This window comes from Coregonus clupeaformis, chromosome 24 (assembly GCF_020615455.1).
Source record: "Coregonus clupeaformis isolate EN_2021a chromosome 24, ASM2061545v1, whole genome shotgun sequence".
NCBI lineage: Eukaryota > Metazoa > Chordata > Actinopteri > Salmoniformes > Salmonidae > Coregonus > Coregonus clupeaformis.
The window spans coordinates 47,627,585-47,643,435 of NC_059215.1; the positions used below are offsets into that span (position 1 = coordinate 47,627,585).

Genomic DNA, 15,851 nt, shown 5'->3' on the forward strand with positions numbered 1-15,851 from the left:
CCCTTTCTCTCCTCCTCCTCTGGTGACTGCCATCCCCCTCTCCACCTCCCTTTCTCTCCTCCTCCTCTGGTGACTGCCATCCCCCTCTCCTCATCCCTTTCTCTCCTCCTCCTCTGGTGACTGCCATCCCCCTCTCCACCTCCCTTTCTCTCCTCCTCCTCTGGTGACTGCCATCCCCCTCTCCACCTCCCTTTTTTGGGGGGGTTTTCTTATGCTTTAAAAGGCAGTTTATTTTCCATTTACAGAGGTGAGATTAATGTTTCTCTGCTCTGCGGTGGTGGCAGGGCTAGATACCAGAGGGAGGTGTGTGGGGTGCGTGATGGAAGGAGAGGTATTACCATGCAAAGCAGCACACTACCATTTATAGCATTAATATACTGTAACTTTACATTAAGAACCAACCACTGGTCAGGTAATACAGTTGAAGTCGGAAGTTTACATACACCTTAGCCAAATACATTTAAACTCAGTTTTTCACAATTCCTGACATTTAATCCTAGTAGAAATTCCCTGTTTTAGGTCAGTAAGGATCACCACTTTATTTTAAGAATGTGAAATGTCAGAATAATAGTAGAGTGTATGAGGGAGTGCGAGAGCGATGACACCAAATGTAACACACCTGCTCCCCCATTCACACCTGAGACCTTGTAACACTAACGAGTCACATGACACCGGGGAGGGAAAATGGCTAATTGGGCCCAATTTGGACATTTTCACTTAGGGGTGTACTCACTTTTGTTGCCAGCGGTTTAGACATTAATGGCTGTGTGTTGAGTTATTTTGAGGGGACAGCAAATTTACACTGTTATACAAGCTGTACACTCACTACTTTACATTGTAGCAAAGTGTCATTTCTTCAGTGTTGTCACATGAAAAGATATACTCAAATATTTACAAAAATGTGAGGGGTGTACTCACTTTTGTGAGATATATATATATATATACATACACATATATTTCCTTTAAAAAATATATATTTCCCTTTATTACTTTCCAACCCCACCACCCCTCCCCTAATTGGAGTAAACTAGTGAACAACAACGCTTAGGCCTCTACTTCCAGCTTATACATACTATATACATCTTATGGACACAGTCTATTTTACAATCATTATATTTTGTTTGTTTTTACTCCTTAACTTCCACTCCCCTCAACCTCTCCGATCATTTTCATGATGTCCATCCGGTTTGCTTCTATATGCCATATCTTTCTAACTGTGCTCTTTCACAAAAGCTCTCAACATATAACCTATATACTTATTATGGACACAGTATGCTTACATTATTAGTTATCTTGTTGTTATTGGTTGTTGTTAGTTGTTATTAGTCCCATCCTTCAACTCTATTCAATACCTCCCATCTATCTCTTAACACCATCCATATAGGATTTCTATTTGACATATATATCCCTTGAGTTAACGTAGACACTTCTAGAATATACTATTACATGTACGATTAGGATTATGTAAGGTCATGCACAAAGTAAATGTCCTAACCGACTTGCCAAAACTATAGTTTGTTAACAAGAAATCTGTGAAGTGGTTGAAAAAACGAGTTTTAAGGACTCCAACCTAAGTGTATGTAAACAACTTCCGACTTCAACTGTATGTCTCTAAGCAACTGTATTAATGACTTAATTTCGTATTTAAAAAGAGAACACCTTTGTTTTATGGATGATAAATATCCCTTTCAAATGCACCCAAGAAATAGTGCCATTAATGAGTGCCAAAAAACTATCCCTTGAGTTAAAGTAGACGCTTCTAGAATATACTATTACATTTTTGTAAGGTTTTTGTAAGGTAGTGGAGATGAAGATTTTTTAATGTAGCTAAAACTCGAAGACGACTGGCAACAGAAACAGGAAAATTGTGGCTAAAACCTTAGTGATTTCAGGTTTACCTCTACAGGATGTCAACACTATGTTTAAGTCAACAACACTATTTCTACATTATCGCGGTGTACAGAAACTAGCACACGCAGGGTCTGCACAGCTGACTGAGCCAACACAAAACATGTTGATGCATTATTGAACAGACGAGGGAATTAGGTATGGAACAGTCCGTGTATAACCATGTAGCTACAACACGTTTCCGTTCAAACTAAATCCTAAATATACATGTGCATCAACTTCAGATTTATATCTTAAAGAGGACTATCCAGGGTTCACTTGAAAAAGAGACGTCAAGCTCAAGGTGTCCTCCCTGGTTAAATAAAAGGATAACTAAAATAAATATATGGCGCTAGATTTAGATATTATTTAGGTCAACACTAGACTACATGATGATTGTAGAACCATAGAGATCAGTCAGATACAATGGTCTAGTGTTTACACTACAAACGTGGTTCTATTAAGATTTATTTTGCCTTTATTTCACCACATAAAGTGCCCTTCAGAAAGTATTCACACCCCTTGACTTATTCCATATTTTGTTGCGTTAAAGGCTGAATTCAAAATGGATTAAATCTTTGTTTTTCCTCACCTTTCTTCACACAATACCCCGTAAAAACAAAGTGAAAACATGTTTTTTTTTTGTTGACATTTTGGCAAACTTATTGAAAACATAAATTGTACATTAGTATTCATTCACACCTCTGAGTCATTACTTTGTAGAAGCACCTTTGGCAGCAATTACAACTGTGAGTGTTTCTGGGTAAGTCTCTAAGAGCTTTCCACACCTGGATTGTGCAACATTTGCCCATTAAAAATTATTCATGCTCTGTCAAATTGGTTGTTCATTGCTAGAAAACCATTTTCAGGTCTTGCCATAGATTTAAGTCAAAACTGTAACTTGGCCACTCAGGAACATTCACCGTCTTCTTGGTAACCAACTCCAGCGTAGATTTGGAGTGGTGTTTTCAGTTGTTGTCCTGCTGTAAGGGGAATTTGTCTCCCAGTGTCTGTTGGAAAGCAGACTGAACCAGGTTTTCCCTCTAGGATTTTGCCTGTGCTTAGCTCCATTCCATTTCTTTTTTATTCTGAAAAACTCCCCAATCCTTAACGATTACAAGCATACCCATAACGTGATGCAGCCTCCACTATTGCTTGAAAATATGTTGTATTGGATTTGCCCCAAACATAACACTTTGTATTCAGGACAAAAAGTTAATTGCTTTGCCACATTTTCTGCAGTATTACTTTAGGGCCTTTTTTATTCTCTACAGGCTTCCTTCTTTTCAATCTGTAAATTAGGTTAGTATTGTGGGGTAACTACAATGTTTCTGATCCATCCTCAGTTTTCTCCTATCACAGCCATTCAACTTTTTACCTGTTTTAAAGTCACCATCGGCCTCATGGTGATATCCCTGAGCGGTTTCCTTCCTCTCCGGCAGCTAAGTTAGGAAGGACGCCTGTATCTTTGTAGTGACTGGGTGTATTGATACACCATCCAAAGTGTAATTAATAACTTCACCATGCTCAAAGGGATATTCAACGTCTGTTTTTTTATTTTTACCCATCTACCAATAGGTGCCCTTCTTTGCGAGGCATTGGAAAACCTCTCTGGTCTTTGTGGTTGAATCTGTGTTTGAAATTCACTGCTCAACTGAGGGACCTTACAGATAATTGTATGTGTGGGGTACAGAGATGAAGTAGTCATTCAAAAATCATGTTAAACACCATTAGTGCACACAGAGTTCATGCAACTCATTATGTGACTTGTTAAGCAAATCTTTACTCCTGAACTTATTCAGCCTTGCCATAACAAAGGGGTTGAATACTTATAGACTCAAGACATTTCAGCTTTTTATTTTTAATTAATTTGTAAACATTTCGATAAACATAATTCCACTTTGACATTGTGTAGACCAGTGACACAAATGTTAAATATAATAAATTTTAAATTCAGGCTGTAACACAGCAACATGTGGAAAAGGTCGAGGGGTGTGAATACTTTCTGAAGGCCCTGTAGGTGACTGGACTGCTCGATCTAAACAAATATCTATTTTCGTGATTGTCTTTTTTATTTTTTATTTTTTTTACAGTTTATAAAATATTTAAAAAGTATTTGTTTTATAAGCTGGATAGGTGCAATGAAATGTGTTGTTTTACAGGGTCAGACATAGTAGTACAGCGCCCCTGGAGCAAATTAGGGTTAAGTGCCTTGCTCAAGGGCACAGACAGATTTTTCACCTTGTCGGCTCGAGGATTCGAACCAACAACCTTTCAGTTACTGGCCCAACGCTCTAACCGCTAGGCTACCTGTCTACCTACCTACAGACAAACACTGAGAAGGCATTATCTTTTACAATAACAACCCGAGAGCTAAATTGTGTGGGCGGAACATAGCTATGATCCATATGCCAGTAGCCATGTTTCAGCCCTCCCTGCCTGATTACAGTTACTATGGTTACTAGGTAAAAAAAAAGAAGAGGGTTGTTGGGACTCACCGGATCTGACCCATGTGCCATAGTTGTTCACTGATAATTAACACTAACACACACACACCGTACTGTTGAAGAGGAAGTCAGACAGAGAATCACCCCTTGCCAAGGAATATAGGCAAAGCAAAGTAGAGCTTGTTTGTGTGTGTGTGTGTGTGTGTGTGTGTGTGTGTGTGTGTGTGTGTGTGTGTGTGTGTGTGTGTGTGTGTGAATGTGTGTGTGTGAGAGAGAGTGTGACAGATATGAACTCTCCTTGTCTCCCTAACTTGGTGCAGGATCAATTACTGGCAAACCTTTAGCTACAACAAGATTCCAATTAAAACACATTCTTAGAATGACTTACAAGGTTCACTGTTCTTCAGCACATCAATAGGTGCTCCAATACTTATTCATGGTTGGTTACAGTGTAAAACAAAAGAAGAAGCATGTTGAACAATGAAGCCTACTGAACTGGATTTCAGTAAAGTGGGTTACATTTTTCCATTTGTTGGTAAATATAACATTTCTTGCATATAATATGAATAACTAAAATATAACAGTTATTATGTTGAAAACTAAAAATGTAAGACTACTTGTAAATGCAATCTTGTGCAAGGCCTTCTCTGGTTAATTATTTTTGTATTTGATAGCAAATACTAAAGTGAAAACAGAAAACTTTTTAAACAAACAATCTGCACATAATTCCATGTATGTTAATTTCAACTACACATTTTTCTCTCAAAAATATTCGCACGGTAGCCGATTCCCCACTTCGTGCAAAAATTATCAGCTACTTTGTTTTACATAACATAATTGCTTAGAGACTTGGCACTAGTAACTACTAATTACAAAATCTATAGCGGAAAACACCTGTGTCCCATATTTTTAACACTGCATTTTCACTACATGTTTATCAGCTCTGAAGATAAACTGTGCTGATTCATTTCTACGGTGACACTGGTTATCTATCAAGACAAATGTTGTCCTGTATCTCCTAATCATGGACAGAGTTCCCTACGACTGGCAGTACTGGGGCCTCTTAGCTGTTCAACATGTTGTTTGAGGACCTCTGCTGAGGAATGGGATTATTTTTCCTGAGTGTGTATGTTATTTTGTATACTTGCATTATATTGTATTATATAGTATTTTTTTTTTAATGGTGTGCATGCAGGGCTCCCTTGCAAAAGAGAACTTGGTCTCAATGAGACTCCCTGTTAAAATAGTCAAATAAATACAAAATAAATAATACAAAATATATATATATATATATTTATCTATATTTCCTCTCATGTATGAATGGTGTTTTGAAAGAGCCCAAAGGCAGATCTTAAGTATTGCAGCAGAGTGGTTGGATGGATGCACTTACTGTTGATCAATAAACCTTCAGGGCAAATATATATAAATAAATAAATAAATAAATAAATATATATATATATATATATATATATATATATATATATATATATATATATCACTCACTAACTTGTAAGTCGCTCTGGATAAGAGCGTCTGCTAAAATGATTAAAATGTAAAATGTAAATGAGTTAAAGTGATGCAATAATAGGTTAAAAAAATAATTTGACTGCAACATTTAATCTGAGCCATGTCGCATGTTATTTTATTGCTGCAACCAAATAAAATATTTTCTAAATCTGAATCCTAATGAAACGTTCTACAGTACCACACATTGATTCAACAAAGCCACGGTCTAAAATATATCCCCAGAGGGGAAAACAGGTGACTTACCGTTTCCTTGTTGGGTAGCAGCTCTTTCCGAATCTTGAAGAAGTTCTTGCCGTATTGTCTAAGCCCTTTAATGAACCGCTTCTGAAAACACAAGAAAACGGAGAAGACAAAACATCATCTACCATCCTTCCAGATCAGAATCAGCCTACAACGATCGCTGTACAGTCGACGATCGCTGTACAGTCGACGATCGCTGTACAGTCGACGATCGCTGTACAGTCGACGATCGCTGTACAGTCGACGATCGCTGTACAGTCGACGATCGCTGTACAGTCAACGATCGCTGTACAGTCAACTAAAAATACAACTAGCCATACGATGTTACACTGTTACAGGCCACGACAAAAAACATTGTTTTTCTTTTGTTAGTTCTGTGGTTGGTTTGAAAGGGTTTGATGGTAATCTGTAAACCTCTGTAGCCTCTGTTTAAACGCCTACAGAGAGCGCTGCACAGCCGTGTCAGGGCACAGCCGTGTCAGGGCACAGCCGTGTCAGAGCACAGCCGTGTCAGAGCACAGCCGTGTCAGAGCACAGCCGTGTCAGGGCACAGCCGTGTCAGGGCACAGCCGTGTCAGAGCACAGCCGTGTCAGAGCACAGCCGTGTCAGAGCACAGCCGTGTCAGAGCACAGCCGTGTCAGAGCACAGCCGTGTCAGAGCACAGCCGTGTCAGGGCACAGCCGTGTCAGAGCACAGCCGTGTCAGAGCACAGCCGTGTCAGGGCACAGCCGTGTCAGAGCACAGCCGTGTCAGAGCACAGCCGTGTCAGAGCACAGCCGTGTCAGAGCACAACACAAGAGGAAATGACTAACTCAGGCAGACAGAAACTGAGATTATACTTCTGCTCTTTCATGTGGGTTGAAAAGAGCAGCTATGGAAATCTATTGTTACTTAAATCACACAGGAAATGTCTGATTCAGGGAGTAATAACACCTGAGTCTTACAAAGCAAAAAGTTCAAAGTCAAAACTCAACTTCAATAACTTCTGTATAATGGGTAAGGCATTTTCCTTACAATGCGATTACCACCACTGATTCATTCCTAAGTACGCAGACCATATTTCTCTGCAAAATACAGCACTTATATAATCATGTACTTGCATGTCGGAGCAAATAAGAAACATGACAAAAGCCTAAAAAAATGACAAATCCGCAGTGACAGGAGGAAGGAAATCGACAGAGCCGATAACACATTTATCCACTTCACAACAACCACCATTTTCTATTTTTACATAAAAACTAAATGAGAAACATCGGAACCTCAGCACCTCACAATAACAAAACCAGTAAAAAAAGGAATAAAACATTAAATAGGTTAAAAACCCAAACCTAAACATATTTATTCTCCTTTAAGAGATGTAGTCTGTGAGCCATAACAGGCAGACGAGGGAGGCTGAAAACATTCACGGCCAGCGAAGCAGACAACCCAACACATTTACTTTCAGCTTCCAGAGGCAGGCAAGCCCTGCTCCCCACTCCCGTACCTTTCTTCAGTTAATAATCTCAGCCAACGTCTCTCTCCAACCAATTAACTCCAGAGAAAAGCGTGTTAAAGTCCCGAGGAGAACACTCCACAAATCTCTACGTCAAGCCACAGGTATACAGGAAAAATCAGGGGGCAAATCCACAAGGTCTCTGAAGGTACAACGGGGCTTTTTTACAAGCAAGAAATAGCTTGTCACTCTGTGCTCTCCCACTACAAAGGGGACAGCTTTACATGTGATCTTTCTGCTAGAGAGCCTCTGGTCGGCAGCAGCCTGGAAAACCTGGAGCGGCGCGGGAGCCCAGTGGAGTGGAGCCCTAGAGAGCCTCTGGTCGGCAGCAGCCTGGAAAACCTGGAGTGGAGCAGGAGCCCAGTGGAGTGGAGCCCTGCACTGATGCAAGCTGCTGGTATCTGTCATGGCCTGGGCTTCCACTCTGCCATGGCCTGGGCTTCCACTCTGCCATGGCCTGGGCTTCCACTCTGCCATGGCCTGGGCTTCCACTCTGCCATGGCCTGGGCTTCCACTCTGCCATGGCCTGGGCTTCCACTCTGCCATGGCCTGGGCTTCCACTCTGCCATGGCCTGGGCTTCCACTCTGCCATGGCCTGGGCTTCCACTCTGCCATGGCCTGGGCTTCCCACTCTGCCATGGCCTGGGCTTCCACTCTGCCATGGCCTGGGCTTCCACTCTGCCATGGCCTGGGCTTCCACTCTGCCATGGCCTGGGCTTCCACTCTGCCATGGCCTGGGCTTCCACTCTGCCATGGCCTGGGCTTCCACTCTGCCATCTACTCAGCTCACTCTAGCCTTTTGTGATGTGAGGACTGCCAAAGCTGGCTTTATGGGTTCTCTACCCTCCACAGTACATGCATGTAGCTATACAGACCAGCTCCGACCCCACAACCTTTACTGTTTTCATTACAACCCTCCAAGCCACTGCCTTCTGCCTGCCATTAAAGAGGAAGCTACAGCATCTCAGGGGCTTGGAGTGGACACACACACACACACACACACACAGCAGGCAGGGAGGAGAGAGTGAGCAAGAGAGGAAGGCAGGGACAATGTGTGTGGAGAAAGGTGTTGGCCACAGTAAAAGGAGACAAGTGAAAGGTAAAACCAGACATGGATTTTCTGTGAGTCCTGTATGTGTTAGAATGCCAGACCGTTTTCATGTACACTGTAACCAGCGTTATGTAACCACAGATTGTTTACACACTCAGGTCTGCTCTGGCTCTGCTCTGGTCAGGGAAAGGAGGAGAATTTCACAGAAGTAGGTTATTTCCCCCCAACACAGGAAATCAGCGGTTGCAAAATATAAACTGGGCAATCTGTGGCCATTAATCTGTGGCCAGTGATTAACTACATAACCATTTCTTATAAGAACTACTAATAATGCAGTTGTACACAACAACAACACTAACACATCAAACAAGTCTCTTCATCATTTTGATGTTCTTCAAAAGTGCTTTCCTCTCCATCTTAAATAAGCATGCCCCATTCAAAGAATTCAGAACTAAGAACAGATACAGCCCCTGGTTCACCCCAGACTTGACCAGCACAAAAACTGGGGCGTACTGCATTAGCATCGAACAGGCCCTGCGATATGCAACTTTTCAGGGAAGTCAGGAACCAATATACACAATCAGTTAGGAAAGCAAAGGCTAGCTTTTTCAAACAGAAATTTGCATCCTGTAGCACTAACTCCAAAAAGTTTTGGGACACTGTAAAGTCCATGGAGAATAAGAGCACCTCCTCCCAGCTACCCACTGCACTGAGGCTAGGAAACACTATCACCACCGATAAATCTACGATAATCGAGAATTTCAATAAGCATTTTGCTACGGCTGACCATGCTTTCCACCTGGCTACCCCTACCCAGGCCACCAGCTCTGCACCCTCCGCTGTAACTTGCCCATGCCCCCCCTGCTTCTCCTTTACCCAAATTCAGATAGCTGATGTCCTGAAAGAGCTTCTAAATCTGGACCCCTACAAATCAGCTGGGCTAGACAATCTGGACCCTTTCTTTCTAAAATTAGCCGCCGAAATTGTCGCAACCCCTATTACTAGCCTGTTCAACCTCTCTTTCGTATCGTCTGAGATCCCCAGAGATTGGAAAGCTGCCGCGGTCATCCCCCTCTTCAAAGGGGGTGACACTCTAGATCCAAACTGTTACAGACCTATATCCATCCTAACCTGCCTTTCGAAAGTATTTGAAAGCCTAGTTAACAAACAGATCACTGACCATTTCGAATCCCACCGTACCTTCTCCGCTATGCAATCTGGTTCCCGAGCTGGTCATGGGTGCACCTCAGCCACGCTCAAGGTCCTAAACGATATTATAACCGCGATCGATAAAAGACAGTACTGTGCAGCCGTCTTCATCGACCTGGCCAAGGCTTTTGACTCTGTCATCACTGCATTCTTATTGGCAGACTAAATAGCCTTGGTTTCTCAAATGACTGCCTCGCCTGGTTCACCAACTACTTCTCAGATAGAGTTCAATGTGTCAAATTGGAGGGCCTGTTGTCTGGACCTCTGGCAGTCTATCGGGGTGCCACAGGGTTCAATTCTCGGGCCAACTCTATTCTCTGTGTATATCAATAATGTCGCTCTTGCTGCTGGTGACTCTCAGATCCACCTCTACGCAGACAACACCGTTTTGTATACATCTGGCCCTTCATTGGACACTGGAAGACCCAGACGCTCTGGATAAGAGCGTCTGCTAAATGACGTAAATGTAAATGTAATTGTAAAAGTCGGAAGTTTACATACACCTTAGCCAAATACATTTAAACTCAGTATTTCACAATTCCTGACATTTAATCCTAGTAGAAAATCCCTGTCTTAGGTCAGTTAGGATCACCACTTTATTTTAAGAATGTGAAATGTCAGAATAATAGTAGAGAGAATTATTTATTTCAGCTTTTATTTCTTTCATCACATTCCCAGTGGGTCAGAAGTTTACAAACACTCAATTAGTATTTGGTAGCATTGCCTTTAAATTATTTAACTTGAGTCAAACGTTTCGTGTAGCCTTCCACAAGCTTCCCACAATTTGTTGGGTGAATTTTGGTCCATTCCGCCTGACAGAGTTGGTGTAACTGAGTCAGGTTTGTAGGCCTCCTTGCTCGCACACGCCTTTTCAGTTCTGCCCACACATTTTCTATAGGATTGAGGTCAGGGCTTTGTGATGGCCACTCCAATACCTTGACATTGGCCAAACAGTTCTATTTTTGTTTCATCAGACCAGAGGATATTTCTCCAAAAAGTACGATATTTGTCCCCATGTGCAGTTGCAAACCGTGGTTTTGGAGCAGTGGCTTCTTCCTTGCTGAGCAGCCTTTCAGGTTATGTCGATATAGGACTCGTTTTACTGTGGATATAGATATTTTTGTACCTGTTTCCTCCAGCATCTTCACAAGGTCCTTTGCTGTTGTTCTGCGATTGATTTTCACTTTTCGCACCAAAGTATGTTAATCTCTAGGAGACAGAACGCGTCTCCTTCCTGAGCGGTATGACGGTTGCGTGGTCCCTTGGTGTTTATACTTGCATACTATTGTTTGTACAGATTAACGTGGTACCTTCAGGCATTTGGAAATTGCTCCCAAGGATGAACCAGACTTGTGGAGGTCTACAATTTTTTTTCTGAGGTCTTGGCTGATTTCTTTTGATTTCCCCATGATGTCAAGCAAAGAGGCACTGGGTTTGAAGGTAGGCCTTGAAATACATCCACAGGTACACCTCCAATTGACACAAATGATGTCAATTAACCTATCAGAAGCTTCTAAAGCCATGACATCATTTTCTGGAATTTCCAAAGCTGTTTAAAGGCACAGTCAACTTAGTGTATGTAAACTTCTGACCCACTGGAATTGTGATACAGTGAATTATAAGTTAAATAATTTGTTGGAAAAATTACTAGTGTCATGCACAAAGTAGATGTCCTAACCGACTTGCCAAAACTATAGTTTGTTAACAAGACATTTGTGGAGTGGTTGAAAAACAAGTTTTAATGACTCCAACCCTAAGTGCATGTAAACTTCCGACTTCAACTGTAAGTTCTTCTCTGACTCAAGCAGCTACCACAGATGCCTTATTTGAAAGCAAATGAGGACAGCTGAACGCTCTGCTGAACGCTCTGCTGAACGCTCTGCTGAACGCTCTGCTGAACGCTCTGCTGAACGCTCTGCTGAACGCTCTGCTGAACGCTCTGCTGAACGCTCTGCTGAACGCTGTGTAATAACCTGTAGAGCAGTGGTTACAAACCTGCGGTCTGCGTGGGTACTGCAGGGGGTCCGCATTTGTAATTTTTAAAAAATATATATTTTTAAATATTTGTTCTTCCAAAAACAACAGCTGGAAGGATTAATGGTATTATAAGCAATTTTATATAACTTTTCGCAATGCAAATTGTTTATAATAATAGGTATTTAATTTGTTACAGTCACCTGCTAAAATTGACTAGATTTCACCCGCCAAGATATTTTATGTTCAAATTCCGCAACTCCGTTAATGGTGGTCCTCAAGAGCTTTTGACAGTGATTTGGTGGTCCCCGGAATGGAAAAGGTTGGGAAACGCTACTGTAGAGGACATGCTATCAGTCTAAAACATAAAAAATATATAAGTTCCAAATGTAGCAAATGTAATTACAAGCTCTGGGCTCCAGACTATCCTTTTCCACAGTGCCACCAACCTTTTCAGTTGATGGCACCAGCACATGATTTGGTCGCACCACTTTTTCTCCGCGGTGCGGCGATAATGACCTGACCTGTGTCCCAAAATGTACCTGTATTTCATAAAGAACCAGGCTAATAATGACTAGCCATCCTTTAAATTAGCATGCCCTTGTGTTCTTACATTGATTTGGATAGATTTACTCAGGGTTCAACATTAACTTTTTTTTCTCACTGGCAGTTTGTAAATGTATTGCGGTGCATGCTTTCTCTCTATATTCAGCTAGTAATAGGCTATATTTGGTTAATTAATTAATTAATTATGTATTAAATAGCTGTATGATATAATTTAGCAAGACATTACTCTATTCTTTAAAATTGCATTGCATGATTATTTTTTTCTAAAGTAGGCCTGTCATTTTAAGAATTAATTTTATTATCTCAAAATAAGGACGTTGCACCTTCAAGAGACTGCTTTTCAAAAGAGATATAGATATGTCTACAGTACGCTAGCCAAGACGAATGCAAGTTGTCTTTTGGGAGCTTTCTTTTTGTAGACTATCAACAGTAGCCAGTAGGCTACTTTTTCCCAGTGTAAAGTAAGACAAGTAAGATTGTAGCCTACGATTAGAAAAGTAAGCAATTTAATCTAACACATATCCATGGAATGCATGATTTATATTTTGATGTGCAACCTGTCGAAATAGGATCCAGAATGATCCTTTATTCATCACCCGACGAAGTGGGAACTCAAAACACATAGCTGGATTGCTAACTCTAAATATGCTCATGTTGCTAGATAGATTAATCAATTAGCCTACATGGCTATCAGTAACTGTAATGTCCTACAAAAACGTCCCAGCACTAGGTCTATACAGGCTACTTGATGTAGGCCTATTCACCGCAAATGGCGTGCTCTGCTTGGCTTCGCTGGCGCATCAAAACCACATACTACCATTGCCTACTCCGGTTGTAAAGTGGTGCTATGAACTCAATATTGAGATGTGAGAAATAAATTACACTGAACAAAAATATAAAACGCAACATGCAACAATTTCAAAGATGTTATTACTGAGTTACAGTTCATAGAAGGAAATCAGTCAATTGAAATAAATAAATTAGGCCCTAATCTATGGATTTCACATGATTGGGCAGGGGCGCAAGCCAAGGGTGGGCCTGGGTCAGGTCCACCCACTGGGGAGCCAGGCCTAGCCAATCACAATTAGTATTTCCCTAGAAAAGGGCTTTATTACAGACAGAAATACTCCTGAGCACCCCCGTTTCCTCCTCCTCAGATGATCCTGCAGGTGAATAAGCCGGAAGTGGAGGTCCTGGGCTGGCGTAGTTACACGTGGTCTGCGGTTGTGAAGCCAGTTGGATGTACAGCCAAATTCTCTAAAAAGACATTGGCCTCGGCTTATGGTAGAGAAATGAACATTCAATTCTCTGGCAACAGCTCTGTTGGACATTACTGCAGTCAGCATGCCAATTGCACGATCCCTCAAAACTTGAGACATCTGTGGCATTGTGTTGTGTGACAAAACCGCACATTTTAGAGTGGCCTTTTATTGTCCCCAGCACAAGGTGTACCTGTGTAATGATCATGCTGTTTAATCAGCTTCTTGATATGCCACACCTGTCAGGTGGATGGAATATCTTGGCAAAGGAGAAATGCTCACTAACAGGGATGTAAACAAATTTGTGCACAAAATTTGAGAGAAATAAACTATTTGTGAGTATAGAACATGCTTTTGAAAACTCACAATTGCACATTAATGTTTAAATAAATCATGATAATAAAAATAAAAAAATCAACGCAAATTGCTACATTTTTTTCCACTGGCACCCTAGCGACCAATAACAAATTGGTTGCCAAGTCAAAGGGTCGCAAATGCAAGTGTTTTGTTAAACAACTCCTTACAGAGTAGATAAGGACAGCTGAATGCGCTGTTATAATGCTATGCGTAATAACCTGCATCAGAGATGGGGCTGACTTGTCTGGCTAGATGATTAGCATTATGAGTGTGGAGGTGAGGTGAGGCAGTTGATTAACCAGCAGATGGAGCCAGCTACAATATGAGAGAGAGAGAGAGAGGAACACTCCTGTCCTGTGTGTTGGGTGATCCTCCTCCTATCTCCTACACACACGGGGGGGGGGGCATATCTCTTCCACACTCCTCTCTAGATACAATCAGTGCATGATTAGAAATGTAACCTTTTGACTTCTTCAGTTGAATTGACTATCAGGGCTTAGATTTCATTATGAAAAAATAGGTTTTCGAAATGTTTGCAAATTTATTACAAATAAAAAAACAGAAATACCTCATTTAGATAAGTATTCAGAACCCTTTGCTATGAGACTCGAAATTGAGCTCAGGTGCATCCTGTTTCCATTGATCATCATCACAACTTGATTGGAGTCCACCCGTGGTAAATTCAACTGATTGGACATGATTTGGAAAGGCACACACCTGTCTATATTAGGTCCCACAGTTGACAGTGCATGTCAGAGCAAAAACCAAGCCATGAGGATGAAGGAATTGTCTGTAGAGCTCTGAGACAGGATTGTGTCGAGGCACAGATCTGGGGAAGGGTACCAAAAAATGTCTGAAGCATTGAAGGTCCCCAAGAACACAGTGGCCTCCATCATTGTTAAATAGAAGAAGTTTGGAACCACCAAGACTCTTCCTAGAGTTGGCCGCCCGGCCAAACTGAGCAATCGGGGGAGAAGGGCCTTGGTAAGGGAGGTGACCAAGAACCCGATGGTCACTCTGACAGAGCTCCTGAGTTCCTCTGTGGTGATGGGAGAACCTTCCAGAAGGACAACCAACACTGCAGCACTCCACCAATCAGGCCTTTATGGTAGAGTGGCCAGATGGAAGCCACTCCTCAGTAAAAGGCACATGACAGCCCGCTTGGAGTTTGCCAAAAGACACCTAAAGGACTCTCAGGCCATGAGAAACAATATTCTCTGGTCTGATGAAACCAAGATTGAACTCTTTGGCCTGAATGCCAAGCGTCACGTCTGGAGGAAACCTGGCACCATCCCTATGGTGAAGCATGGTGGTGGCAGCATCATGCTGTGGGGATGTTTTTCAGCGGCAGGGACTGGGAGACTAGTCAGAATCGAGGGAAAGATGAACGGAGCAAAGTACAGAGAGATCCTAGATGAAAACCTGCTCCAGAGCGCTCAGGAACTCAGACTGGGGCGAAATTTCACCTTCCAACAGGACAACAACCCTAAATACACAGCCAAGACAATGCTTCGGGACAAGTCTCAATGTCCTTGAGTGGCCCAGCCAGAGCCCGGACTTGAACCCAATCGAACATCTCTGGAGAGACCTGAAAATAGCTGTGCAGCAACGCTCCCCATCCAACCTAACAGAGCTTGAGAGGATCACACCAAATACAGGTGTGCCAAGCTTGTAGCATCATACCCAAGAAGACTTGAGGCTGTAATCGCTGCCAAAGGTGCTTCAACAAAGTACTGAGTAAAGGTACAGAATACATATGTAAATGTGTTAGTTTTTTATTTGTAATACATTTGCAAACATTTCTAAAAAAAACTGTTTTTGCTTTGTCATTATGGGGTAT

The 15,851-nt window shown here is 41.8% G+C and overlaps 1 protein-coding gene across 7 annotated transcripts in view; it reads right to left on the reverse strand.

Annotated features, from left to right (window-relative positions):
- Positions 1-15,851, reverse strand: part of rerea (arginine-glutamic acid dipeptide (RE) repeats a) — a 252,759-nt gene that overhangs the window by 39,988 nt on the left and 196,920 nt on the right. For all 7 annotated transcript variants that reach the window (XM_045207289.1, XM_045207290.1, XM_045207288.1 and 4 more), the window contains one exon: positions 6,105-6,185. In XM_045207289.1, coding sequence (XP_045063224.1) covers positions 6,105-6,185 — 81 coding nt within the window. The remainder of the gene's footprint in view (positions 1-6,104; positions 6,186-15,851) is intronic.